Below are 27,127 nucleotides of genomic sequence, written 5' to 3'. Positions count from 1 at the left end.
GTCTGGTGTTCTGCTGTGTCACATGTCACATGCCCTCTGACCCCCGGGTTAGGGCGCAGTGCTGTGGCTCGCTGTCTGAGATGCCTTCCAGCCTTCTCTTCTATGCTCCTTCACAAAAGGTGTGTAGCACGTCACGGTCCCACACCTGCGCCTTCTTCTCCTCCCTGGCTATTCCGTCCGGTGATGTCACCGAGTACTAGCCCTGTGCCAGGTCCAGGGAGCCCTGGGCTGAGCTCCTGGCAGTGTGACAGCCCCTGGCAGGGCTCTGGGTGCGTACACCTGACAGGTGATCCCTCTCGCCGCGGGCGTTACTGAGCCCAGACACACCGGAGAGCTCTTGGCTGAGCTCCTGGCAGTGTGACAGCCCCCGGTAGGGCTCTAGGGTGTACACCTGACAGGTGATCACTGTCACCGTGGGTGTTACTGAGCCCAGACACACCGGAGAGCCCTGGGCTGAGCCCCTGGCAGCGTGACAGCCCCCGGTAGGGCTCTAGTTACACCTGACAGGTGATCCCTGTTGCTGCGGGCGTTACTGAGCCCAGACACACCGGAGAGCCCTGGGCTGAGCCCCTGGCAGTGTGACAGCCCCTGGTAGGGCTCTAGGGTGTACACCTGACAGATGATCCCTGTCACCGCGGGCGTTACTGAGCCCAGACACACCGGAGAGCTCTTGGCTGAGCTCCTGGCAGTGTGACAGCCCCTGGTAGGACTCTAGGGAGTACACCTGACAGGTGATCCCTGTTGCTGCGGGCGTTACTGAGCCCAGACACACCGGAGAGCTCTTGGCTGAGCTCCTGGCAGTGTGACAGTCCCTGGTAGGACTCTAGTTACACCTGACAGGTGATCCCTGTCACTGCGGGCGTTACTGAGCCCAGACACACCGGAGAGCCCTGAACTGAGCCCCTGGCAGTGTGACAGTCCCTGGTAGGGCTTTACGGTGTACACCTGACAGGTGATCCCTGTCGCTGCGGGCGTTACTGAGCACAGACACACCGGAGAGCCCTGGGAAGAGCTCCTGGCAGTGTGACAGCCCCTGGTAGGGCTCTAGTTACACCTGACAGGTGATCCCTGTCACCGCGGGCGTTACTGAGCCCAGACACACCAGAGAGCCCTGGACTGAGCTCCTTGCAGTGTGACAGCCCCTGGTAGGGCTCTAGGGTGTACACCTGACAGGTGATCCCTGTTGCTGCGGGCGTTACTGAGCCCAGACACACCGGAGAGCCCTGGGCTGAGCCCCTGGCAGTGTGACAGCCCCTGGTAGGGCTCTATGGTGTACACCTGACAGGTGATCCCTGTCACTGCGGGCGTTACTGAGCCCAGACACACCAGAGAGCCCTGGACTGAGCTCCTTGCAGTGTGACAGCCCCTGGTAGGGCTCTAGGGTGTACACCTGACAGGTGATCCCTGTCACTGCGGGCGTTACTGAGCCCAGACACACCGGAGAGCCCTGGGCTGAGCTCCTGGCAGTGTGACAGCCCCTGGTAGGGCTCTAGGGTGTACACCTGACAGGTGATCCCTGTCGCTGCAGGCGTTACTGAGCCCAGAAACACCAGAGACCCCCTGTGCCGTCCAGCAAGCAAGGCACCCATGTACCACCGTCCAGCCTCACGCGCCGTCAGCAGCACTGCGGCCTACGTATGCGTCACTCTTGAAGGTGCTCAGTTGCTGGTGGCATACATGCCAACCCTCCCGATTCAGGCGGGAGAACACCGATTTCAAGGCTAGTCTCCCGCCTCCCGATTCCTGCATGTAAAAACCTGATTCCTCTGCAGGGGTCAGCTGACAGGGCCTGGTCTTGTGTAACTTGGAGTATGTACTGCCAGTAACCTGCTCCTGCAGGCCAGCACACAGCACTGGCATCACGGTCTGCCTGCCATAGTGCTTTCTCTGTGCTCCGTAGGGAAAAAAACGATATTTGCATTTCTAATATCCAATCCTGTTGCAACCTGCTTGAAAGTCCCATTCATGGCAATTACCCGATTCAGGCCTCAATAGAAGTCAATGGGAGAAATCCATTCTCCTGCTTACTTTTTTTAAAATCTCCCACTTTTCACTTATAAAATGTTGGCATGTATTTGGTGGGTAACTAGCAGCCGGGTGGAGGAGAGGGGGGTTGCGTGAGAAGGTCGCCCAATATTGATAATCACTCCCAGTGACTGATGAAGGCTGCCGTCCGGAAGCGGCAGATTGATGACATTTTGTACAGAGCCGACACCTTCAACGATTCCCGCCGCTGCTGAACGCTTCCCACAGGGGGGCGGGTACCACTGACTTTTCATCTAGTGCGATAATGATGTACCATTTACCAGCACGTGACAGCAAATGCACAGCCGGATATTAATTCACCCCTGCTCAGCTCTTCATCATGCATGGACAGGGGCTGCCCGTCGTGATCTGACGGGTCTTCGCTGTGACTGTTCATTTCTGCACAGTACCGTGGATATTTTTAATGTTAAAAATGCATGATAAAATATATGCAAATATATGACCATAGAGGGGTTTGGGTCAGTTTTTTTCACCCATTGGTCTACTTCAGTGTCATTCATGTTTTGTTTCCACCAACCACCCTATACAGTATGCGGTTATAGGGCACCGCCTTACCTTGCCAGCTTTTGGCTGGCTTCACTATGAGTGATAGAATTTTGCTCTTGCATATTGACACCGCCACTTAAAAGTAGACCACTTCAGTGCCAGAGCTAATAGGCAATATCTCCTTTCATTTGTACTGTCATTACTTTTAATTTTTCCAATGGACAGTTTTTAGTTTTTTTTGCAAACATATACACACCACCTTTATATGGTGTCATTATACACTTTATTGCTTTTAGACTTTTAATGTATATTGCATATGTCCATAAAATTAAAGACTTGCAGGCTACCCAAGACCAGAACTATTGATTTTGCCAAGGCTTGTTTTCAAAATGTTTGTACTCATCACACTATTGAGACTGCTTGCTTTTGCTTCAGCTTCATGACACTCAAAACATGCCAGCCATATCACTCGGATGAGCCGCACACAGGACAAAAAACGATTGTGCTTGTTGAATATCTTTGAAAGATATATGTGGTGTGGCCCATCCTTTAGGGCAGATGCCCCACCCCCTGCCCCCACCTTTTACAAACATGAGGAGCGTCTGTCAGGCTGAGCAAACATCAGCCTGACAGACACTCTTCATGTTCAGGTCAGGTAGCCAGACGCTGTACATGCACTAAATGTGCAGGTACTTGGCTGCCTGAGCTGAACTTTGCTGGGCTGAAGATTTCACAGCCCTGTGGGTGTGGCCTCCTCAGCCCGGCATAGTGCTTTGAGGTCCTCACCCTCATGACAAAGGGGTGTGTCACAGGTAGACTCATACTTGGCCTCTACAGTTTTAATCCCTGAAGTGCCCAAGGCTACATGTACATCAGTGACGCTCATCACAGAGTGGGCTGGGGTCAGCAGTCTAATTGGCCCCACCCACTCTGTGATGAGTGAGGTTCAGCCACCCCTCTCATTGGCTGACCCATAACAAGATCAGCCAGTGAGAAAAGGCAGCAGTCCCAATCATCCAGCAACCACTGAGGCTTCTTTCATGGTCGGATTAGGCTATTGAGCAATTAGCTAGTGCCCGATGGGCTGGTCTGACAGATCAGTGTGTGGACCATTTTTAAGCAGTTTGTGGGCCTGTTTTGTAGCATGAGGGGCGGGTTTTTACTGTTGATTTCACTGATATTCCCACAAACATTACCTGCAACAAACACAAATTCATGCAGACTCCCATATCTTGCCAAATGCCCATACACCATGGCGGTGATTCTAACCGCGGCGGGCGGCGGTCGCCGCCCGCCATGCGGTTACCGCCAAATGACCGCGGCGGCCATTCTGGCTTTCCCGCTGTGCTGGCGGGCGACCGCCAAAAGGCCGCCCGCCAGCACAGCGGGAAAGACCCAGCAACGATGAAGCCGGCTCCGAATGGAGCCGGCGAAGTTGCTGGAGTGCGACGGGTGCAGTAGCACCCGTCGCGAATTTCAGTGTCTGCTAGGCAGACACTGAAATTCTTTTTGGGGCCCTCTTACGGGGGCCCCTGCAGTGCCCATGCAATTGGCATGGGCACTGCAGGGGCCCCCAGGGGCCCCGCGGCACCCCCTACCGCCATCCGGTTCCTGGCGGGAGACCCGCCAGGAACAGGATGGCGGTAGGGGGTGTCAGAATCCCCATGGTGGCGGAGCGCGCTCCGCCGCCATGGAGGATTCTCAAGGGCAGCGGAAAGTCGGCGGTACACCGCCGACTTTCCGTTTCTGGCCGCGGCTGAACCGCCGCGGTCAGAATGCCCAGCGGTGCACCGCCAGCCTGTTGGCGGTGCTACCGCGGTCATTCGCCCTGGCGGTTTTTACTGCCAGGGTTAGAATGACCACCCATGTCTTTACAAGTTCAAAACTACCCTGATTTGCAGATATGGGCATATATTTTAGCATTCTGGTTAGCTAATAGGGGTCACTTTAATTTTGGTGCCTGGGCCTACTGTTTGTAGCAGTCTGACCCTGACTTCTCCCCCACCACCTGAAATCACTACTGCAGCCCAGTAAGTTTTTGTTTTAACGTTTTGTGTTGTTTGTTTGAATGTGCATGTATGTATGCATGTGTGCAGTGCATGGGTGTGTGAGAGTGTATGCACTTGTGAATGGTGGGTGTATCGATGTGTGCAGGTTTGTGAGTGCGTGGGTGTGTGTGTGCATGTAAATGGGTGAGTGTAGGTATGTGTGTGCATATGTGGACCCGCTCACATTCCCGGCCGCCACTGGACATATGTGATTGGTTGATCGTTGTATTTAATGCGATGCTGCTTGTACCTTTAGAGGTGCCAATAATGATGCAGCGCCCGTACATTAACAGACCAAACAATGACATAACCACACCAACGTAACATGGCATTTCATGCCATTAGACACCATACAAAGATATTGCGTACCACAGAAGCTTGCACTGGCACTACATGACAACCATGCTCAGCAGTGTTTAATTTGAGCCGGTGGTTGCCATTGGGGGGCTCCGGCACTTATTTTTGGGGACCGGCACTTATTTTTCTGCATTAAACATTTATAGAGAAGAAGAGACTGAAACACTAAATAAAAAAGATGGAAAAACCGTCCCAGGGGAGAAAGCAGGAACCTGCAGGAGTGAGATAAAGGGGACGGGGGTGTCTGGTAGTGAATTAAAGAGTCGAGCTGCACAGCCTGGGAATTCAGAACTCCGAAGCTTAATTGCCCTGGCCGCAGACCTCTGAGTACAACTTCCGGGACCGGCACTCTTTCATTTACAAATTAAGCACTGATGCTCTTTTCACCTTCCGTGGATCACTCCCACAGTGCACGTTTGTGTATAGGTTGAGTGTACACATCCTGGGCTGTGCATGCCACAAACATGCGCACTCAATCAATTCAATCGATTTGCATTTTTAAAGTGCACTACTCACCCATAGGGTCTCAAAGCGCTGTGGATTGGGTCCTCAAGGTTCAGCCCGAAAAGCCAGGACTTAAGGTCCTTCCTGAATTGAGGTAGCGATGGTGACTGTATGAGGTGGAGAGGCAGGGTGTTCCAGCATTTTTCCGCTGGGTAGGTGAAAGATCTCCCTCCAACAGAGGACTTCCTTATGCAGGGTACGGTGGTGAGTGACTACTGGGAGTAGCGGAGAGGTCTGGCAGGGGAGTAAAAGGTGATGCGGTAGCTGAGTCCAAGGTTGTGGAGGGCCTTGTAAGCATGTACTAGGAGCTTGAAGTTGATCCTATTCTCGACAAGGAGCCAGTAGAGGTCTCCCAGGGGTCTTGTGATGTGTTCTCGGCAGGGATGGTCAGGCCTAGTCTGGCGGTGGCGTTCTGGATATGTTGTAGCTTGCTTAGGTTCTTCTTGGTGGTTCCGCATAGAGGGCATTGCTGTAGCCAAGTCTGCTCGTGATCAAGGCGTGTGGGACCGTTTTGCAGTAGTCACTTGGGATCCATCTTAAGATCTTCCGCAGGAGTTGGAGGGAGCGGAAACAGGTGGAGATGATGGAGTTGACCTGTCTTGTCATGGTGAGGGCTGAGTCGAGGACAACTATGAGGTTGCGTGCGTGGTTTGTAGGGGTTGGGGACTACCAAATGTGGAGAACCACCAGGAGTCATCCCAGGCTGAGGAGGAGGGTCCGAGGATGAGGATCTCGATCTTGTCGGAGTTTAGCTTAAGGCAGCGCTCCTTCATTCAGACAACGACTGCTTCCATCCCGTCTTGGAAGTTCTTCTTGGTAGTTGTGGGGTTTTTGGTCAGGGAGATGATCAGCTGGGTGTCATCGACGTAGGAGATGATATTCAATCTGTAGTTTCTGATGACTAGGGAGAGCGGGCCATGTAGATGTTGAACAGTGTGGGACTCAACGAGGATCCTTGGGGTACTCCACAGCTGATTTCTATAGGTTATGACAGGTGTGGCGGGAGTCTGACTTTCTACGTTCTGCCTGTAAGAAAGGAGTGTATCCACCAAAGGGCCTAGCTGTGTATGCCTGCTGTGGGGAGTCGGGTGCATAAGGTGCGGTGGGACACTGTGTGGAAGGTCCATTTGGATGAGGGCAGCTGTTTGGCCGTGGTCGAGGAGAGAGTGGATGTCATCTGTGGTGGCGAGCAGGGCGATCTCAATGATCTGATTAGTTCTGAATGTTGATTGGGATATGTCCAGGATGTTTTTGTCCTTGATGTGTTGGCAGAGCTGAGCGTTGAATGCTTTTTCGGCGACCTTGGCTGGGAAAGGCAGCAGCGCGATGCGGTGGTAATTCTTGAGATCCCTGGGGTCGGCTGTGGGTTTCTTCAGGAGCGGGTGGATCTAGGCACGTTCCTCGAGGAAGGTGGCTGACTCTAGAGAGCAGTTGATGGTCTTGCGGAGCTCAGGTGCGATCGAGGCACTGGCTTTGTTGAAGATGTAGTGGGGGCAAAAATCAGTGGGTGTTCGGGAGTGGATGCTGCTCATGATGGAGCGAGTCTTGTCTGTTGTGAAGGGGGTCCAGGTGTGCAGGAACTGTGGAGGTTCAGTGGATCCGAGCTGGGGCATTGTTGGTGAGTTCGGAGAGTCTTGGGGCCCGAAGCGGTCATACACATCATTGCCTTTCTGATGGAAGAAGGTGGCTAGTCTGTCGCAGAGGCCCTGGGAAGGAGGGATGTTAGTGGCCTTAGCGTGTGGTTTGACAAATTCCTTGATGACGGCAAAAAGTTATTCTGTGTTGTGAGTGGTGGATTTGATATGGCCCTGCAGGGCATTTTTTTTGGTGACTATGATGAGGCCATGGTGGGATCTTGTGGCAGATTTAAAGGCTGCAAGGTCCTCCTGGGATTTGCTGCTCCTCCATCTTTTCCCCAGTTTCCTGCAGGACAAACACTTGCCCCCGTCTTTTCCGCCAGCAGCAACTTCACCATCGACGACTCAACAACACTACACTGGTCTGACCACCACTGCATCCATTTCTGCATCACCACACGTGCAGCTCATATAACACAGCCCATCCCCCCCCTACAAGAAATGGTACCAGACTACAGAGGAGCAAATCATCAACACCCTCAGCAACTCGCCACCCTGACACAGCAGATGCCAACACCTCAGCATGCAACATCTTCCAATGGATTGCCGATTGCACCAACACCGTAGCTCCACTCCGAACGAACACATGAAAGCACACCACCAAGAAAGCCAGCTGGTTCACCCAGCACTCTTCCTGCGATATACATTGGTGAGGTGACCAATTGCTTGAGACCAATTACATCAAGGTTCTGGTGTAGCAAGGAGGTGTTGTGGTTGTTGTGATCATCAATGTGGAAGCTGAGGCCTTCAAGGAGTATGTAGTTATTGGAGGTGAGTGCGTGGGGGCTATGAAGTCAAGGCAGGCAAAAGGTCCATGGGTACCTCTTGGGGAAGTGAGGTGGTAGTAGGTCGAGAGTCCTGGGTTTAGTGCGCGAAGGGTTTCAGCGTCATATCAGTGGATTGTGCGAGAACCAGAGTCTCTGGCACTGGGCACGGTCCAGGCGTGGACGGGTGCAGACAGGCTTGCCTTTGGCGCACCAGCAGTGCGCCAACTGCCGGCGGCCACTCAGCGCCCCCCCTTAAGAAGGGGAGGGATTGGTCAGCTGGAAGGTGGGAGGGCGGGAAAGTGCATCGAGGGTGGGGCCACAGGGGCAGCAGCGGCAGGAAGGGAAGCACAGGAGCGCCAAAGGGGCAGAGCACCAAAAGCAGAAACAAGTGAAAAAGTGCACAAAGAGAGATATACAGTAAAAAGGTGTAAAAACAGGAAAAAAGAGGAAAGACAGCAAAACAGACAGACGCATACGGTCTCTAGGCCACCAGGGATGAGGCGCAGGTGGGTCCCTGCGGGTGAAGGCAGGTCTTGAACACAGAGCCGCAGGCTCTTTCAGGCACACACAATCGGCAGCAGCAGCAACTGACACTGACACTGTGGTTTCTTGTTGTGCCGGCTCTTCCAGGTGCACAGTTGTCACTCAACCACCCCTATCAGCTAAAATGAATTTGAAACCTGATTGGGTCCTCTTGTGAATTGTAGGAAGTGAATTGTCTATAAACCAAACTTCTGTGAGGCCGAAAGTGCTGCACTCGTTTCTAGAGACTGGGCATTGATGACAGGGAGTGACTGGTCCACGGGGCACTCCGGCAGTGCTAGAATGGGCTGTGTGTGGGTCTGATTTGTGGCTGTGTGGTCCGGTGTTGTGGTGTCACAAAACATCTGGTACCGTTAATGCACCTGCTGCACAGCACTGTGTGTACCCTGTGAACTGACACTTTCTGGCCCAGAATAAGATGGGGAGGTAACCGGAACAGCAGAGGCAGAAAACTGAAGCAACTAAAACAGGGGAACAAGATTGAGAGATTGGTGGGGGGGGGGGGGTGTATTGTGGATGACATTACCTTGTCAAAACCACTTTTTGAGCAGAAGAGCAGGGACAAATCAATATTTTCATCTTTGTGCAGCAAGCACAATGGCCCTCATTATGACCCTGGTGGCCACGGTGGCGGTTTCACAGCCAACAGGCTGGGGGTGAAGACCACCATATTATGAGTGTGGTGGGTTGGCCTCTGCCAACCCGCCACATCCCTACTCATACCGCCAGGGCGGTTGGACCTGCTGGACCAGAGATGAGCATCTCTGACCCGGCAGTCCACAGAAGACCTGGCTTGGCAGTTTGGGCTGGACTGTTCCCATGAGGCACAGGGTCAAGACAGATTTGCATAAGGCTGGGTCCAAACTGGGGTGGCGTGGTGAGCAAAAAAATGATGGATTAAACCCAGATCTTTGTGACTGGGGGTGAATGTTTGCATTGTTCAGCATTCCGTCCATCATCTGTTCTTTTTGCATTTGTCACCCCAAGTGGGAAGGGTATGCCCAGACGTGGGTCCCATACTCACTGCGCCACTGGATTCAAGCTAGCCTAGCTGATGAAGGGTGCCCTGAAACTGGTCCTAGGATGCCTATTTCCGGTCCAGGGAGTACCTGGCTTGGCAGTTCGGGCTGGACTGTTCCCATGAGGCACAGGGTCAAGACTGATTTGCGTATGGCTGGGTCCAAACTGGGGTGGCTTGGTGAGCAAAAGAACGATGGATTAAATGGATTAAACCCAGATTTTTGTGACTGGGGGTGAATGTTTGCATTGTTCAGCATTCCGTTCATCTTTTTTCATAACCAGATCCCGGCATTTGGAGCGATCTACATTTATCCTTAACACTGTCTTGGTGACCCCAAAGTAACATGGGTTCAAGCCTTGCACTGAAGGTGGTCTCCACCACTAATGCATGGTTCTGATGCATAAGCCCCTAGCTCTGAACGAGAAGCCAGATGGGGCAGATGGGAAGCAGAGGGAGTTAGTTGGGGAACCTAGTAATCAGGGCAGCGGCTGAGCTTGCATTACCACCAGCTCCTGGCGGGGTTTGCATGCACAGGGCCTCATTTACAAGGCCTGTGAAGCAGGGCGGCACAGAATGGGCCTTGCGCCACCAGGAAAGGGCATAAATGCACCTTATCTACAAGATACAGCACATTTCTCTCCTCTCCCCCTGCCCTGGTGCACAAATATCTGCCATGCACCAATGCAGGCACCCTTGCACCTTGGTGCAAGGGTGCCTTCGTTGTGGTGATGATTGTTTTTGTGCAGAAAGGGACACCTTCCTGCACAAAAACAATCACAAGAAGTTTTTCCTCTTTCTATGTGTGCTGCAGAATGCAGCATACAAAGAAAGAGGAAAAAACAGGGAGAAATAAAGATATTTCTCCCTGTTGCATCACTTTTACGCCACCCTGCGGTAGCGTAGGAATCTGACGAATTCCCAGACTTATAAATCTGGGAATGCGTCAGATTATCCCGGGTTCCTTGGGTGTTGCGTAGGAACTACCCAAGCAGCAGCCATGGAACGCCCTTTTCACACAGTGTTATGCGTGAAAGGGGCCCATATTTACAAGTCCATGAAAAGCCACGCCAGGTGGCTTTGTGTGGCCTTGGAAATACGGGCTGGCACACTGCGACACCGGAGCGTAAAATAAAATGATGCTCCGGGGGCACAGTGTGCCGCTAGGCCCTGGTAAATGATTTCCGGAGTGTTTATAGAGGCCCAGGAGGGAAGAGTTCACCATGTAACTTGGTCAGTAAGTTGGAGGGGAGGCCTCCGATTTTCCAACATTCATCCTGGCTAATAACGTTAAAATACACTATACACAAGCCGGGCTCATGAGGGGCCGAAGGGGCAGTGGAAAGGGAGAGGAATGCAGGTTGGTAGGGCACTAAGGGCCTGATACGAAGGGCCTGATTTAGAGCATGGCGGATGGGGGTTAATCACAATCCTATTATATTCTATGGGAATCATAAAACAGTGGCTGTGATGGTGGTAACCCGCCCGCCAAACTCTAAATCAGGCCCTAAACGAGGGAAAACACAATGACTTTGTAAAATAAATAATATTTTGGACGACTTTGAAAACAGAGGAAGAAAGTGTGCATGCCCTTGTGTCTGTGTGTATGTAAAACATCCTAGTGAAACCCGACAGAACCTCCGATACCAGACTGAAAGCACCTGTGCCCACCTATTTGTAAGAAAACACATGTATTGGGGGGGCTTAACACCGCAAACACCCCCCTGAAGCTACGCTCCTAAGAGTTCATTTCGTGAGACGCCTTACACTGGTTTAGGATTGTGGGTTGCCCATCTTTTGTTGGCCTATGTAAGTCTTGTGTCATGTTTCCTGAAACGCACTATGCTTGCGTGATTGCATGAATCATAGTTGAGCGTTTTGTTTGGGTCATTTTGTGTGTCTAGCATTTAGTAGTGTGTGTTCCTGCATCAGACACAGGCACTCAACACCCCCAGGATGTCTGTTTTTAGCTACTGGAAAATGGAAAGACCTTCCAGCAGCCCCCCATATGTATGCATGCATCAAAAAGTATTTGCATAGTGCAAATTTATCTAGAAAGCAATTGACCACTGATTGGTGGACCCATTTGTCAGCATCACCTCTATCAGAAGTGGCTTCTTGCTAAATTCACCTTTAAAAAAATAACAAATCAGACAAGCGTACCACATTTCCCAGCAGCCATCTGAACAAGAAGTGACATCACCACATACCCCAACTTCCATCTCTACAGGAAGTGGCATCACTGGGTTACCACCAATACTATCTTTCAAAAAAGGAAGCCAACCCAGTGGAGCTCATTTGCACCTATCCACCTCAAGAGGAAGTGACCTCATTGCATTCCCTAAAACACTACAGACATGTCTTGCCCTTCTGCCCTATTTCAGTCAACTCCCCATGGTGCCCTTCTACCAGGCATCTCCAGCACTGGGCAGACGGAAACAAGGATGTCTCCTGCTGGGACAGACAGGTAAAAGTGCCACCTGTTTGGGTCTGTGAGGGAGAGGAGGGACTTGGATTAAAGCCTCTGGCAATCCAGAACTTGCTGAAGTTCCCTGGAAAGAAATCTCCCCTTGTGAAGATCAGCATTAGGAGTGTATTTGTCCTGATTCCAGCAATAGAGGTCATGGAATTACACTTTTGTGGCCCAAATGAACTGTCTGGGGACTCCGGATAATCTGGCCAAAAGGAAAAAGGTAATCATTGATTTGTGAGTGTGGTCTCAGAGCGGCGGGCGACCTGCCACACTTGTTCATGGTTGAGACCAAAGATATTTATGAAGGTAATAGCTATAGAAACCTAGGTAGGGAAGCTCAGGGGTCAGGTCATATAAGGATATCATGGTTTACGCTCTGAGTGCCACTTACCATGGGTGATGAGACCTATGGCAGGGCCCGGTAGTAGAAGGGCGCCAGTCAGGGGGACATTGGGTTTCGTAATCCAGATGTACCCTTGAGATCGACCTTTCTGTCTATCTATCTATCTATCTATCTATCTATCTATCTATCTATCTATCTCGTTTTTCCTGCCTAGATTTTACAGTGTGAATATCTATTTCACTATTTTACCTTTTACGTTGTAAAGGCTTTCAGCTGAATGAAAATAGACAAACACTCAGTTTATCAACCTCAGAAGGATAAATGGCTGAGTTATCTCTGACTGGATTCAAACCTATGGCCTGAAGGTAACGCATGGATGTCAGACGTGGGTGCTTAATACACCTACAGGTGCCACGTAACCCTTCTTACCTCTTGGTGGTGTGCACGCTTCACCTCCACGTACCTGAATGGAACTCAATGGTTCTCAGCATCTCAGACACGTAATCCACATTCACGCTGAAGTGGTCCATGGTCTCATAGCCGGGCTCCGGGCGCTCGATGGGGGGCTCCTTGGATGTATCCGTGATCCTACAAAGATGAAGGGGTGTCAGTAAGTGGGCTGCTTCTCAAACTTTCACCCAATTAACAATCAGTTTACAGTGACGGTATGTCAAACACATCGTCCAAATTCAGTCAGAACACAGGAAAATTGTGAATAAGACCAGGGTTGGACTGAGAAACACAGGCAGCCCTAGAGGCCTTCTCTCTCTCTTTCTCTCTTTCTCTCCACTATCACTCTCCCCTTCCTCTCCTTTTTAGGTCACAGGGTACCAGACAGCAGAACTGTCTGGTTTGCTAAAGATATCTTGGTGACATTCAGAAAGATGACCTATGAATCCATTCCACCTGTTGATTACCATTGGGTTTTTGATTTGTAACTCACATTTTCTTGCTTGCTTTCTGCACACAGGCCTTTAAATATTGTTCTTATCTTGCCACATTTGCTGTGCATTCAAAGACAGAGGTCAAATGTCAAGCTGTGTCTTCCAGGAAGCTTGGTGTTTGCTTAGCTTTCTGGTGACTTCAAAGTGGGAGTGTTTACAGGAAGGAGGCATGCAGATTACTCTCCCCATGGAGCCCGCTCATGCACATCACGTAACATGCAGATGACAGATTTTTATTTTAGCTAAATAAGTAAGCAGGTTACTTCTTTTAACAGAGAGATCCTTTTGTTACTTGCAGATAATAAAACGTGATCCTTCTAATATAGCGCAGTGAGCTATGAAGGCCATGTGACTCCTGCACCTTCTTGTAACCCTCACTGTTTTAGGCAACAAACATCTTGTACATTGATTTACGTACTCACATGAAGTACTGTCAATGTGTAATATGTATGTTATTTAAAGCGCCCTGACACCCTGCACTGGGATAGGTAGCGGTATAAAAGAAATAAAATAATGTGATTTTTACATTGTTATTAGTGCAGGTACTGGGACAGACCAAGACATCTGACTTTCTTACAGTGCATGCATTTCTCCTATAAACAGGGACTGAACAAAGTCAAAAGCAGCCTTTCTTAAGCACCTGCACTTGCAGCAAGCTGTGAGCCTTTGTTCCCCCTCCCTTCCATCTGCACCAAAGTGTGAGCCTCCAGACCGCACCCAGCCAGGATCAGATTGGAACAAGAGGAGGCCTGACGGCCCCTTAACTTCGCCCTTTATCTTTGGACCAGCTAGAGGTGAATATAAATGTTAAAGCCCCCTCTCCACCTCAATGTTGCTTCTTAGAGTGAAAGCAGACAACAGTGCAGTTGCTGCTAAATGTTTCCCAGTGTTTGAAAATTACATCGGGACAAGTTCAGCGTAGGCAAAGCCGTTCTTCACAGACAATACCCCCCTCACTGTTCTTCTAAGCACCTCAAACCCCTCTTCCTTCCCTATCCTTTGAAAATGAAGCAAGCTCCTGGAAGTGTGTGTTCAAACCGCAAGTGCAGTGACACCAGGACAATAAGAACTCATGGAAACATTAAACATATGCTTATGCTTCAGTTTACATTTCTAAACAGACAAAAAGAACACAATTTGTTTACTTGCACTAGGAGATACCATGCACTGCCTACACCAGAATATACATTTGGCCCTAGCTTCCTGGTAAAATACAAAGTGCAGCTATTGTTTACTAACACCACAACTTACCACCCTGCTTCGGGGCACACACACCAACAACACACCTCTCTATCGGTCATTCTGACAAACACTTACCAGACCGGACATTACATTGGAGCAGCACAACTTCATTTCGCCCACCTACATATTCCTCTTCTGTCCCTAGACTCACCTCACCCCGCCACACTCCCCCATGCTTTTACAAACTCCTGACTTCCATTCCCTGATTGATTGATTGATTGATTGATTCAGGCAGCAAGCCTACTGGCTTCAGGATGGTAATTTCACTCCTTTGTGCTTTTATGCACAAATGTGTAAGTTGTAACATTAACATTCCTACTACCCGTAAACAAACTCACACCACAATCTTACAGCCACTCTGACGATCCCTCCTCCGCCTATCCACAGGTCTAAGCACCGCCAAGCTTCTCTGCCTTTCCAGCCTTAAAGCTTCACAATCTGCCTTTAGGTTCTTTTAACACTTTGCCCGACACTGTGTCTACTTACACCTCACACTCTACCAACAGCTACACTGCATCCTTCAGGCCCTTTCACCAAGGACAACAGTACAAATATATGCGCTTTCACGCCCCATCTTTCACTGATTAAATCACATAAGCAACAAAAACAGGCCTCTCACTTTTATTACTTTTCCAGGCGTTACTTAGTGCGCCTTAAATACATGTGCTACGTGCAGTAATACCTTTTGCCAAAAGTAAGATCAATACACAATAATACTTTGTTGTTCTGCAATAAAATACAGCTGCATATTTAATTAATACCGCTACAACTCAGGACACACTAACTCTGCCACGGAGCACTTCTTCATTAAATTAGATCTGACCTACTTGTGTTATCACCTCTAACCTACACCAGTGTGTTCTTTCAAAACAACAATTCCTCATCAGTAATATTTCATAACACTTTACCAGGTGTCTCCTTCTCCCATCCCTACCTTATGGACACACACTTATATGTCCCTCTTTCTATTTGTGCAACAGGTGCAGTCACACATGGACAATCTGGCATCAAGGACATACAGAAAGCAAAATACTGCTTCCGTTTCAATTCTTTTTACAGGACACAAGGAAATGGGTTCCTCTATCTCTATGCTACTGTACTCTATGCCACTGATCTCTGTGCCACTTTACACTATGTCACTACAACACTCTACTCTGCAACACTGCACTCTATGCCACTGCACCACTCTACAACACTCTATTCCACTGCACTCTACACCGCTCTAATCTACTGTGCACCGCTGCACTCTACGCCGCTGTATTTATATGCCACTTTACTCTACACTTCTGTACTCTACTCTGTACCACTGTACTCTAAGCCGATGCACTTACTTTACCACGCACCACTGCACTCTACACCACTCCAGTCTAGGTCCCTCCACTCTACACCACTACTCTATGCCACTCCACTCTACCCTGCAACAATTCACTCTAAGCCACTTCACTCTACTCTGAAACAATCTACTCTACACCACTGCACTCTCTGCCACTCTATGCTGCACCACTCTACACCACTCCACTCTATGCTGCTGCACTCTACACCAATCTTCTCTATACCACTGCACTCTTTCAATGTACTCTACACCACTTTACTCAAAACCAATGCACTCTACGCCACTGCACTCTATGCCAACTACTCTGTACCACTGCACTCAAAGCCACTATACTCTGCAACAATTTATGCCACTGCACTCTACAACACTCCATGCTATGCCACTCTACACTAGTGCGCTGTACGTCACTGCACTCTACATCGCTGCACTGAATGCCACTGCTCTCTACAGCACTCTACCCTGCAACAATCTATGCCACTGCAGTCAACGTCAATGCACTCTGCACCACTGCACTATAAGACACTCTACTCTTCAAGACTGCACTCTCTGGCACGGAACTCTTTGCTACTCCGCAGCTCTGCACTCTATGCCATTGACTCTACTCTGCACCACTCATTTCTATACCAATGCAATCTACGCCACTACAATCTACAGCACTGAAATTTACTCTGCACCACTGCACTCTACACAACTCTATGCTACACCTCTGCACTCTGTCCTGCACCACTCCACTTAACCCAGCAACTTCACTCTACTCTGAAACAACCTACTCTCTGCCACTCCACTCTACTCCGCCCTGCGATACTTCACCCTGCGCCATTTCACCTGCACCACTCCACTCTACACCACGCCATTGCACTCTACACCACTTTACTCAAAAGCAATGCCTTCTAAGCCACTGCCCTCCATGCCAATCTACTCTGAACCACCGTACTTTACTCCACTTCACTGTAGGTCACTCTGCAGCACTCCACTCTATGACACACTACTCCACTAAACCCTACTTCACACTATGACACTCTACTCCACTCTGTGCCACTCTACGACACTACTCCCCTCAACTTCACTGTACTCCGCTATAATCCACCCGACACCACTCTACTCCACTCTGCCACTCTACTCTACTTCACTCTACGGCACTACTCCACTCTAATCCACCCGACACCACTCTACTCCACTCTGTGCCACTCTACCCTACTTCACCCTATGGCACTCTACGGCACTACTCCACTCTAATCCACCCCACACCACTCTACTCCACTCTGTGCCACTCTACGACACTACTCCCCTCAACTTCACTGTACTCCGCTCTAATCCACCCGACACCACTCTACTTCACTCTATGGCACTCTCCGACACTATTCCACTCTACTCCGCTCTACTCCGCCCAACACCACTCTACTCCACTCTGTGCCACTCTACTCTACTTCACTCTATGGCACTCTACGACACTACTTCACTCTACTTCACTCTACTCTGCTCTAATCCACCGACACCACTCTACTCCACTCTGTGCTACTCTACTCTACTTCACTCTATGGCACGCTACGACACTACTCCACTCTACTCCACTCTACTCCGCTCTACTCCGCCCGACACCACTCTACTCCACTCTGTGCCACTCTACTCTACTTCACTCTATGGCACTCTACGACTCTACTCCACTCTGTGCCACTCTACTCTACTTCACTCTATGGCACGCTACGACACTACTCCACTCTACTCCACTCTACTCCACCCCACTCTACTCCGCTCTAATCCACCCGACAACACTCTACTCCACTCTACTCTACTTCACTCTATGGCATTCTACAACACTACTCCACTCTACTCTAATCCACCCCACACCACTCTATGCCACTCTACTCTACTTCACTCTATGGCACTCTACAGCACTACTCCACTCTAAACCACCTGACACCACTCTACTCCAATCTACTCCACTCTACTCTTCTCTAATCCACCCCACACCACTCTGGGCCACTCTACTCCACTCTATGGCACTCTACGACACTACTCCACTCTACTCCACACTACTTCACTCTACTCCGCTCTAATCCAGCTAACACCACTCTACTCCACTCTGTGCCACTCTTCAACACTACTCCACTCTACTCCACTGTAATCCACTGACACCACTCTACTCCATTCTGTGCCACTCTACTCCACTCTATGCCACTCTATGACACTACTCCACTCTAATCCACTCTACTCCGCTCTAATCCACCCGACACCACTCTACTCCACTCTGTGCCACTCTACTCCACTCTGTGCCACTCTACGACACTACTCCACTCTACTCTACTCCACTCTATGCCACTCTACTCTACTTCACTCTATGGCACTCTACGACACTACTCCACTCTACTCCGCTCTAATCCACCCGACACCACTCTACTCCACTCTACTTCACTCTATGGCACTCTACTCTACTTCACTCTATGGCACTCTACGGCACTACTCCACTCTACTCCGCTCTAATCCACCCAACACCACTCTACTCCACTCTACTCCACTCTATGGCACTCTACTCTACGACACTACTCCACTCTACTCCACTTCACTCTACTCTGCTCCAATCCACCCGACACCACTCCACTCCACTCTGTGCCACTCTACTCTACTTCACTCTATGGCACTCTACGGCACTACTCCACTCTAATCTACCTGACACCACTCTACTCCACTCTACTTCACTCTACTCCACTCTACTTCACTCTACTCTACTCCACTCTATGGCACTCTACGACACTACTCCACTCTACTCAGCTCTAATCGACCCAACACCACTCTACTCCACTCTATGCCACTCTACTCTACTCCACTCTATGCCACTCTACTCTGCTCTAATCCACCCAACACCACTACTCCACTCTACTCCATTAAACTCTACTTCACTCTATGACACGCTATAACACTACTCCACTCTACAATGTTCTACGCAACTCTCTCTATGCTACTTTATTCCAATCAATTCTACGACACACTACTGCAGTCTACTCTACTCCACTACTCCATGCCAATCCAGCACTCCGCTCTACGCCACTCAACTTCATGCCACTATGCCACTCCATGACACTGTACTCCACTCTATGCCACTCCATTCTACAACACTGTACTCCACTATATGCCACTCCACAACACTGTACTCCACTCTATGCCACTCCATTCTAAAACACTGTACTCCACTCTATACCACTCCACAACACTGTACTCCACTCTATGCCACTCCATTCTAAAACACTGTACTCCACTCTATACCACTCCATTCTACAACACTGTACTCCACTCTATCCCACTCGACACTATACTCCACTCTATGCCACTCCACTCTATGACACTCTACACCACTCAACTGTATAACACTCTATGCCCGTCCACTCTACAACACTCTATGTCTTCCACAACACTCCATAAAACTATGCCACTCCACTCCTGCCACTCTACTGCAAGCTACTCAACTGAACTCTACACCACTCCATGTAGGAGGCTGGACTGGCTTGTAGTGAGTACCAAGGGGTACTTGCACCTTGCACCAGGCCCAGTTATCCCTTATTAGTGTATAGGGTGTCTAGCAGCTTAGGCTGATAGATAATGGTAACTTAGCAGAGCAGCTTAGGCTGAACTAGGAGACGTGTGAAGCTACTACAGTGCCACTTAGTGTCATATCATAAGAAAACACAATACACAGTTATACTAAAAATAAAGGTACTTTATTTTTATGACAATATGCCAAAGTATCTTAGAGTGTACCCTCAGTGAGAGGATAGGAAATATACACAAGATATATATACACAATAGCAAAAATATGCAGTATGGTCTTAGAAAACAGTGCAAACAATGTATAGTTACAATAGGATGCAATGGGGAAACATAGGGATAGGGGCAACACAAACCATATACTCCAAAAGTGGAATGCGAACCACGAATGGACCCCAAACCTATGTGACCTTGTAGAGGGTCGCTGGGACTATTAGAAAATAGTGAGAGTTAGAAAAATAACCCTCCCCAAGACCCTGAAAAGTGAGTGCAAAGTGCACTAAAGTTCCCCTAAGGACAAAGTAGTCGTGTTAGAGGAATAATGCAGGAAAGACACAAACCAGCAATGCAACAACTGTGGATTTCCAATCTAGGGTACCTGTGGAACAAGGGGACCAAGTCCAAAAGTCACAAGCAAGTCGGAGATGGGCAGATGCCCAGGAAATGCCAGCTGCGGGTGCAAAGAAGCTTCGACTGGACAGAAGAAGCTGAGGTTTCTGCAGGAACGAAAAGGGCTAGAGACTTCCCCTTTGGTGGACGGATCCCTCTCGCCTTGGAGAGTCGTGCAGAAGTGTTTTCCCGCCGAAAGAACGCCAACAAGCCTTGCTAGATGCAAATCGTGCGTTTGGCGTTTTTGGACACTGCTGGGGCCCAGGAGGGACCAGGAGGTCGCAAATTGGACCTGAAGAGAGAGGGGACGTCGAGCAAGACAAAGAGCCCTCGCTGAAGCAGGTAGCACCCAGAGAAGTGCCAGAAATAGGCACTACGAGGATGCGTGAAACGGTGCTCGCCGAAGTTGCACAAAGGAGTCCCACGTCGCCGGAGACCAACTTAGAAAGTCGTGCAATGCAGGTTAGAGTGCCGTGGACCCAGGCTTGGCTGTGCACAAAGGATTTCCGCCGGAAGTGCACAGGGGCCGGAGTAGCTTGCAAAGTCGCGGTTCCCAGCAATGCAGCCCAGCGAGGTGAGGCAAGGACTTACCTCCACCAAACTTGGGCTGAAGAGTCACTGGACTGTGGGGGTCACTTGGACAGAGTCGCTGGATTCGAGGGACCTCGCTCGTCGTGCTGAGAGGAAACGCAAGGGACCGGTGATGCAGCTTTTTGGTGCCTGCGGTTGCAGGGGGAAGATTCCGTCGACCCACCGGAGATTTCTTCGGAGCTTCTGGTGCAGAGAGGAGGCAGGCTACCCCCACAGCATGCACAAGCAGGAAAACAGTCGAGAAGGCGGCAGGATCAGCGTTACAGAGTTGCAGTAGTCGTCTTTGCTACTATGTTGCAGGTTTGCAGGCTTCCAGCGCGGTCAGCAGTCGATTCCTTATCAGAAGGTGAAGAGGGAGATGCAGAGGAACTCGGATGAGCTCTTGCATTCGTTATCTGAGGAATCCCCACAGAAAGAGACCCTAAATAGCCAGAAAAGAGGGTTTGGCTACTTAGGAGAGAGGATAGGCTACTAACACATGAAGGAGCCTATCAGAAGGAGTCTCTGACGTCAGCAGAGGGCACTGGCCACTCAGAGCAGTCCAGTGTGCCAGCAGCACCTCTGTTTCCAAGATGGCAGAGGGCTGGAGCACACTGGAGGAGCTCTGGGCACCTCCCAGGGGAGGTGCAGGTCAGGGGAGTGGTCACCCCCCTTTCCTTTGTCCAGTTTCACGCCCAGGCAAGGGCTGAGGGGTCCCTGAACCGGTGTAAACTGGCTTATGCAGAATTGGGCACCTCTGTGCCCAACAAAGCATTTCCAGAGGCTGGGGGGAGGCTACTCCTCCCCTGCCTTCACACCATTTTCCAAAGGGAGAGGGTGTAACACCCCCTCTCTGAGGAAGTCCTTTGTTCTGCCATCCTGGGCCAGGCCTGGCTGGACCCCAGGAGGGCAGAAGCCTGTCTGTGGGGTTGGCAGCAGCAGCAGCTGCAGTGTAACCTCAGAAAAGGCAGTTTGGCAGTACCAGGGTCTGTGCTACAGACCACTGGGAGCATGGAATTGTGCCAACTATGCCAGGATGGTATAGAGGGGGCAATTCCATGATCTTAGACATGTTACATGGCCATATTCGGAGTTACCATTGTGAAGCTACACATAGGTAGTGACCTATGTGTAGTGCACGCATATAATGGTGTCTCCAGCACTCACAAAGTCGGGGAATTTGCCCTGAACAATGTGGGGGCACCTTGGCTAGTGCCAGGGTGCCCACACACTAAGTAACTTTGCACCTAACCTTTACCAGGTAAAGGTTAGACATATAGGTGACTCATAAGTTACTTAAGTGCAGTGAAAATGGCTGTGAAATAATGTGGGCATTATTTCACTCAGGCTGCAGTGGCAGGCCTGTGTAAGAATTGTCAGAGCTCCCTATGGGTGGCAAAAGAAATGCTGCAGCCCATAGGGATCTCCTGGAACCCCAATACCCTGGGTACCTTAGTACCATATACTAGGGAATTATAAGGGTGTTCCAGTAAGCCAATGTGAATTGGTACAATTGGTCACTAGCCTGTTAGTGACAATTTGAAAGTAATGAGAGAGCATAACCACTGAGGTTCTGATTAGCAGAGCCTCAGTGAGACAGTTAGGCACCACACAGGGAACATATACATGCACACCTATGAGCACTGGGGCCCTGTGTGACAGGGTCCCAGTGACACATACATATAGGCCACAAACTTATGAGCACTGGGGTCCTGACCAGCAGGGTCCCAGTGACACATAACAAACATACTGAAAACATAGGGTTTTCACTATGAGCACTGAGGCCTAGCCATCAGGATCCCAGTGAGACAGTGAAAACAGTGACAAACACCCTGACATACACTCACTAACAGGCCAAAAGTGGGGGTAACAAGGCTAGAAAGAGGCTACTTTCTCACACTCCACGACTCTCTACGCTGCTCCATAACACCCCACTCTATTCCATGACACTCCATTTTAAGACACTCCAATCCACAGCACTCTCATTTATGCCACTTTTAGCCATGCTGAACAGCTGCCAAACTGGTGTACCAAATGGCTAACTCATATTGGCAAAGCCAATAGCTGATGCATAGTTGAGACCTTGGCTTTGCCAATGCTTGTGTTTTTTTCCCTCACCTCTATCCCTGCTTCCCTCCCATCTATCTCTGCGTATGCCCCTAGTGTGCCTGCTACAGTAACTCCTCTGGAGCCGGAGAGAGTAAGTAAGAAAGTGGCCGATGGAGACGTGGTCCTTTCCAGCCTCTAATGGCTGCAGCAGCCCAAAGAAATGCCTGATGAGAAAACAACTTGGTCCAGCCTTGAATAATACAGCGTGAGGAGTGAGCAGTGGATGCTCCCCAGTGCAACACTTGTTAAAAGGGATGTTTGTAGCACCCCTAAAATCCCAAAAAGCATATTTATAATAAGGGGGCAAAGCTGAGTGAAGGCCATCCACATGGCATGGAAGGAAGACATGTATTGTTAATCACGGGTTCTCTGGAGGGGATACTTTGAGGAATGTCGTGTGGAAGAGAGTTAGAGCTGATGGGTGAAGAAAGGACAGAGTGAGAGCAGATGGAGGAAGGACACAGTGAGAGCTGATGGAAAACATGTGACCTGCATCCGCCTCGTGTATAACTGAATGAGCCATACTGACGGCAAAACGCTACGTCCTAATATCAAGGCTGAGAGACGTCACCAAGAGTTATGAGTGGGAGCGGATGTGGCCTAATGGCCTGAGCGGCTGACTTTGGAGCTGGAGGAACCAGGTTCGAGTCTCGGTGTGGGCTCAACATCCTGTGATTCTGGGCAAATCACCTAATTTCCCCGTGCCTACAATTCAGCGCCTTGAGACCCTAGCGAGTGATTTGCTGCACTTAACAAATACTGGATTTATCTGAGGAAGTGAGCAGAGGGTTGAGTGAGAACCAGTGACTGAGAGCAGGGGGATGGAGGAAGGACAGTGCATTAGAAGATAAGAGGAATGGCGCATTGGTATCTGTGGATGGAGGGGGGCCCTTAAAGAAACGGCTTTGACGAGACGGCTCCTGCCACCCAAGTCATCCCTCCCTGTCACCTAACGGCCCTGGATGATGAGCTGAGAGAGGCTCCTTATACACACCAGTTCCCTGGCTAGTGTGTATTTCCTTACGCAGGTCCTGGGGAATGTTGGAAACGCGTCTGGGTCAACAGGCGAACAATTAGTTGGTGCTCGCAGAAGGTTGTATTACGGGTACTTACTTGTGTAACAGCTTACGTTTAGCCTCTGGGGACCCCAGGGTGTGGCGATTTTCTGGGCCTTATAGCAATTTACTGTACATAGATAGAAGGTGCTATGATTAGACATCAGTTTTGGCATCTAAAGGGTATTTCTTGCTGTTTATTTTACATTTTACATTTTTCACTTTTATTATTTTATTATGTTGTAACGATTTTAATTAATCAGGCAATAAAGATTCATTCATTCATAAGAGGAATGATAGTGATTGAGACTGTCAAACTGCCAGTGTGTTTCCAAGGAGCAAATGCACACCTCAGGCTGCCTTTTTTTCAATTTAACTGCCCTGTACCCTGAGCTCCTCTATCCCAGTATTGACTGACCCTCAATTTTGGTGCCTTGGTGGTCTCACCAGCCAACCTTTGCTGTTTTGGAACGGGGACCTAACTATGTGCATTGCTGCAGAAACACTGCCCGCGCTCTCTGCTTTGTGTGCCAGAGGTTCACCCTAAGGAGTCTCTTAAAGCTGCTGACATTTCATAAGAGTATGCAAAGACTCAAAAGTTAAGAAGGTGTGTGTGGGTGAGGTTGACCCTGTGGAAGACGATAACAAAAGTACCGTGTTTGAATGAATGCGGTACAATCCATGAGACAGCCACCACCTCGTGAGATCTTATTAGATGCTGAGGCAGTAGACGTCTTTGCAGATTCCTCTTCCACTTTCACTCTGGTTGATAGGGAAGTGTTCTGCACCACATTTGGCAAACATAAATATATCACTGAAAAAACAGCTATCAAACTGGGTGGACAAAATAAGGTCCCTATTCAACTGGAATGGGTAGTTCAAGTGCAAATTACATTTAAAGGCAAAGGGACAATAGGAAAGATATATTGCAAAAAATTAGATTCAACCTCCTGAGATGGAGAGACAAGAAAGAACTTGGAATTATTTTAAATCCCAATACAGAGGAACCTGTTCTTAAGGTAAATCGCTCTTTTGCAGTAGGAGAGGTATGCAGGGAATTCCCTGAAGTATTTACAGATGAATTCGGACTTCTAACTAACTTACAATATAAAATGTAAACTTAAAACTTCTGCCAGACCTGTATTGAGTAGGGTTCAATCCATCCGGCACATGATTAAAAAGCCTTTGAAAAAAGAGCTTTGCAGTCTCCTGAAATTTGAAGTTATCAAATCCACAGAAAGTTTGTTTTGGTTGGCTCCTGGATTTGTCACTGCCAAGGAGAGCGGGAAAGATATGCATCTATGCTGATGTAAGGGATATAAATGCCAATATATGAATGGGTTTCCATTGCCTTCCCTGCATAAATTAAATGCTGAGTGTTGTAGGAGATGAATGCCGCTTTTCAGTGTTGGATTTATCAGAAGAATACTATCAAGTGGTGTTACACCCAGATTCCTGTGCCCCCACTTCCTTCACAACATCTTCTGGGGCTTTACGGTTTGTTATATGCCCTTTGGGTTTGCCTCTGCTGCTATCGCCTTGCAATGCATAATGCGTAAGGTACTGTAGGCTATCCTGAAAGGTCAAGATAGCATATTAGTATAAGGCAAGGATGAAACAAGTCACTATAAGGTTTTAATGTGAGTATTATAAAAGCAGATCTGCACATAAAAAGAAAATGTGAAATAGGTAGAACTGGTTTCATATTTAGGTAACACATTGCCTAAAGACAGTATAAGGCCCAAGATAGACCTGGTAGAAGATGTTGGCACAGCACCTATGCCACCAAACCAAAGATGATGCAAGGTCTTCACTGGGCCTAGCTGAATACTACTGTAAATTTGTGGAAGGTTTTGCAGACAAGGATCTTACTGTATAAAGGAGCTCTTATTAGATGGACAACAGAAACCAATGAGGCTTTTTTAACCACAAGATAAGCCACTGAGAAGCCTCGTCTTTAGCTTATTTTGATACACGTCTCTGTCCTGTTATAACCACAGATGTCGGCACCAAAGGTTTAGGTGCCATGTTAGCTCAGTATGACCAAGGTAAGGAAAAGGTCATAACTTTTGCTTCCCGCACACTTAAGGGATCCGAGACAAATTACTTTACAGTGGAAAAGGATGCTCTGGTGTGTTCTTCAGCAATTTAACATGTCAAGTTTTTTATGGGGTTTCCTTTCATTTTAAGAACAGATCGCAAACCTTCAATTTTTGTCTTTTCTCTGAAGGGTGTAGAACACAAACGCTCAGAATTTAATAATGGTTATTATAATTAGAAGATTACAATTTTAAGATGGACTATCTTCCTGGTTCACATAATAACGTGGTTGACTGTCTATCCCGGCTACTTATTGAAGGTTGGGATAGTGTTGATGAGCAGTTTAACAACTATGTGTCAATAACAATGGAAGAGCTCAACAAAGAAGATTGGAATGGAAGCTCGGAAGACTTTGAGGAACTTAATATGTTAGAAACATACATAAGAAGGGTCACCAATAAGTCATAAGGAAGTGTCTGACCAGGTAAATGATTTTAGGAAGTCAGAAGTGAGCTATGCCTAGTGGGAGAAAAGGTACTGCGAGGCAAGAAAACAGTCCCCCTAGTTCTGTGTGAAATAAAATAGTTAACTCAGCTCATGAGGAACATTAGGCTAGAAATGAATCCAAAAACAAAGTAAATTCACAATTGTAGTTGCCACTCATGGATGACATGATAGAACAGAAGGTTAGAGAGTGCATACAATGTACCGTTAGCAACAAATCTAAATGTACCAGAAATACTCTCTTGTCACCAGTGGAGGTATCCAAGAAGCCTTGTATCAAATTAGCTGCAGATATCATTGGCCCCATTCAACAACCCAAGTTTAGGGGTAGACACAATATTACTACTGGTAGACAACCATTCCAAACAGATAGAAGCCTTACCTGTTTTTCACATCACCATGGATGCCCTCATAAATTTCCTTAGAACTATTTTCCAGAGGGAAGGGGCACCTAAAAGATTGATAACTTGCAATGCAGTACAATTTACTTAAGGCCTTTAGCAAAATTTCCTCCAATAATCGTTGGCAGAACATCTCAGAAGAGCTCTATATCGTCCAAGACCTAGTGGGTTAGTTGAAAGAGTCAATAAAATGATCAAAGAATGTATTCAATTGGCCTGTATTTTGGGTAAATATATAGATGCAGCTATAAAGGATATTGTGTGGTCTTGGTGCATCACACCTAATAGGGTTAAGTCCTATTGTGTTCTTAAAGAGTAGACTGCCTTGTACTGAAATGGTTCCTTCGTGGTTATACGAGAGTGTGGCAATGAGTGTTCATATCGAACGAGAAGGGGTCATGGAAAATATAAAGAGTTGGCAAAGGAAATACAGGAACAGATATGACAATGTATTGCGCAAAACACCATAATTGAACAGTGGGAGAATTTGTGAGGTGAAACAACCAGGGTTTAAGAAAAAACAAATGTCTCTTTCCTATCTCATAGAGATCGTGGAAG

General features: G+C 48.7%; 1 protein-coding gene across 4 annotated transcripts in view; it reads right to left on the bottom strand.

Moving 5' to 3' along the window:
- Positions 1-27,127, bottom strand: part of TRIM54 (tripartite motif containing 54) — a 192,502-nt gene that overhangs the window by 73,701 nt on the left and 91,674 nt on the right. For all 4 annotated transcript variants that reach the window (XM_069233587.1, XM_069233590.1, XM_069233588.1 and 1 more), the window contains one exon: positions 12,686-12,810. In XM_069233587.1, coding sequence (XP_069089688.1) covers positions 12,686-12,810 — 125 coding nt within the window. The remainder of the gene's footprint in view (positions 1-12,685; positions 12,811-27,127) is intronic.

The sequence above is a fragment of the Pleurodeles waltl genome, chromosome 5 (assembly GCF_031143425.1).
Source record: "Pleurodeles waltl isolate 20211129_DDA chromosome 5, aPleWal1.hap1.20221129, whole genome shotgun sequence".
NCBI classification, from domain to species: Eukaryota; Metazoa; Chordata; class Amphibia; order Caudata; family Salamandridae; genus Pleurodeles; species Pleurodeles waltl.
The sequence above is the reverse complement of the archived record's forward strand: the minus strand, read 5'-3'. Positions and strand labels throughout refer to the sequence as shown.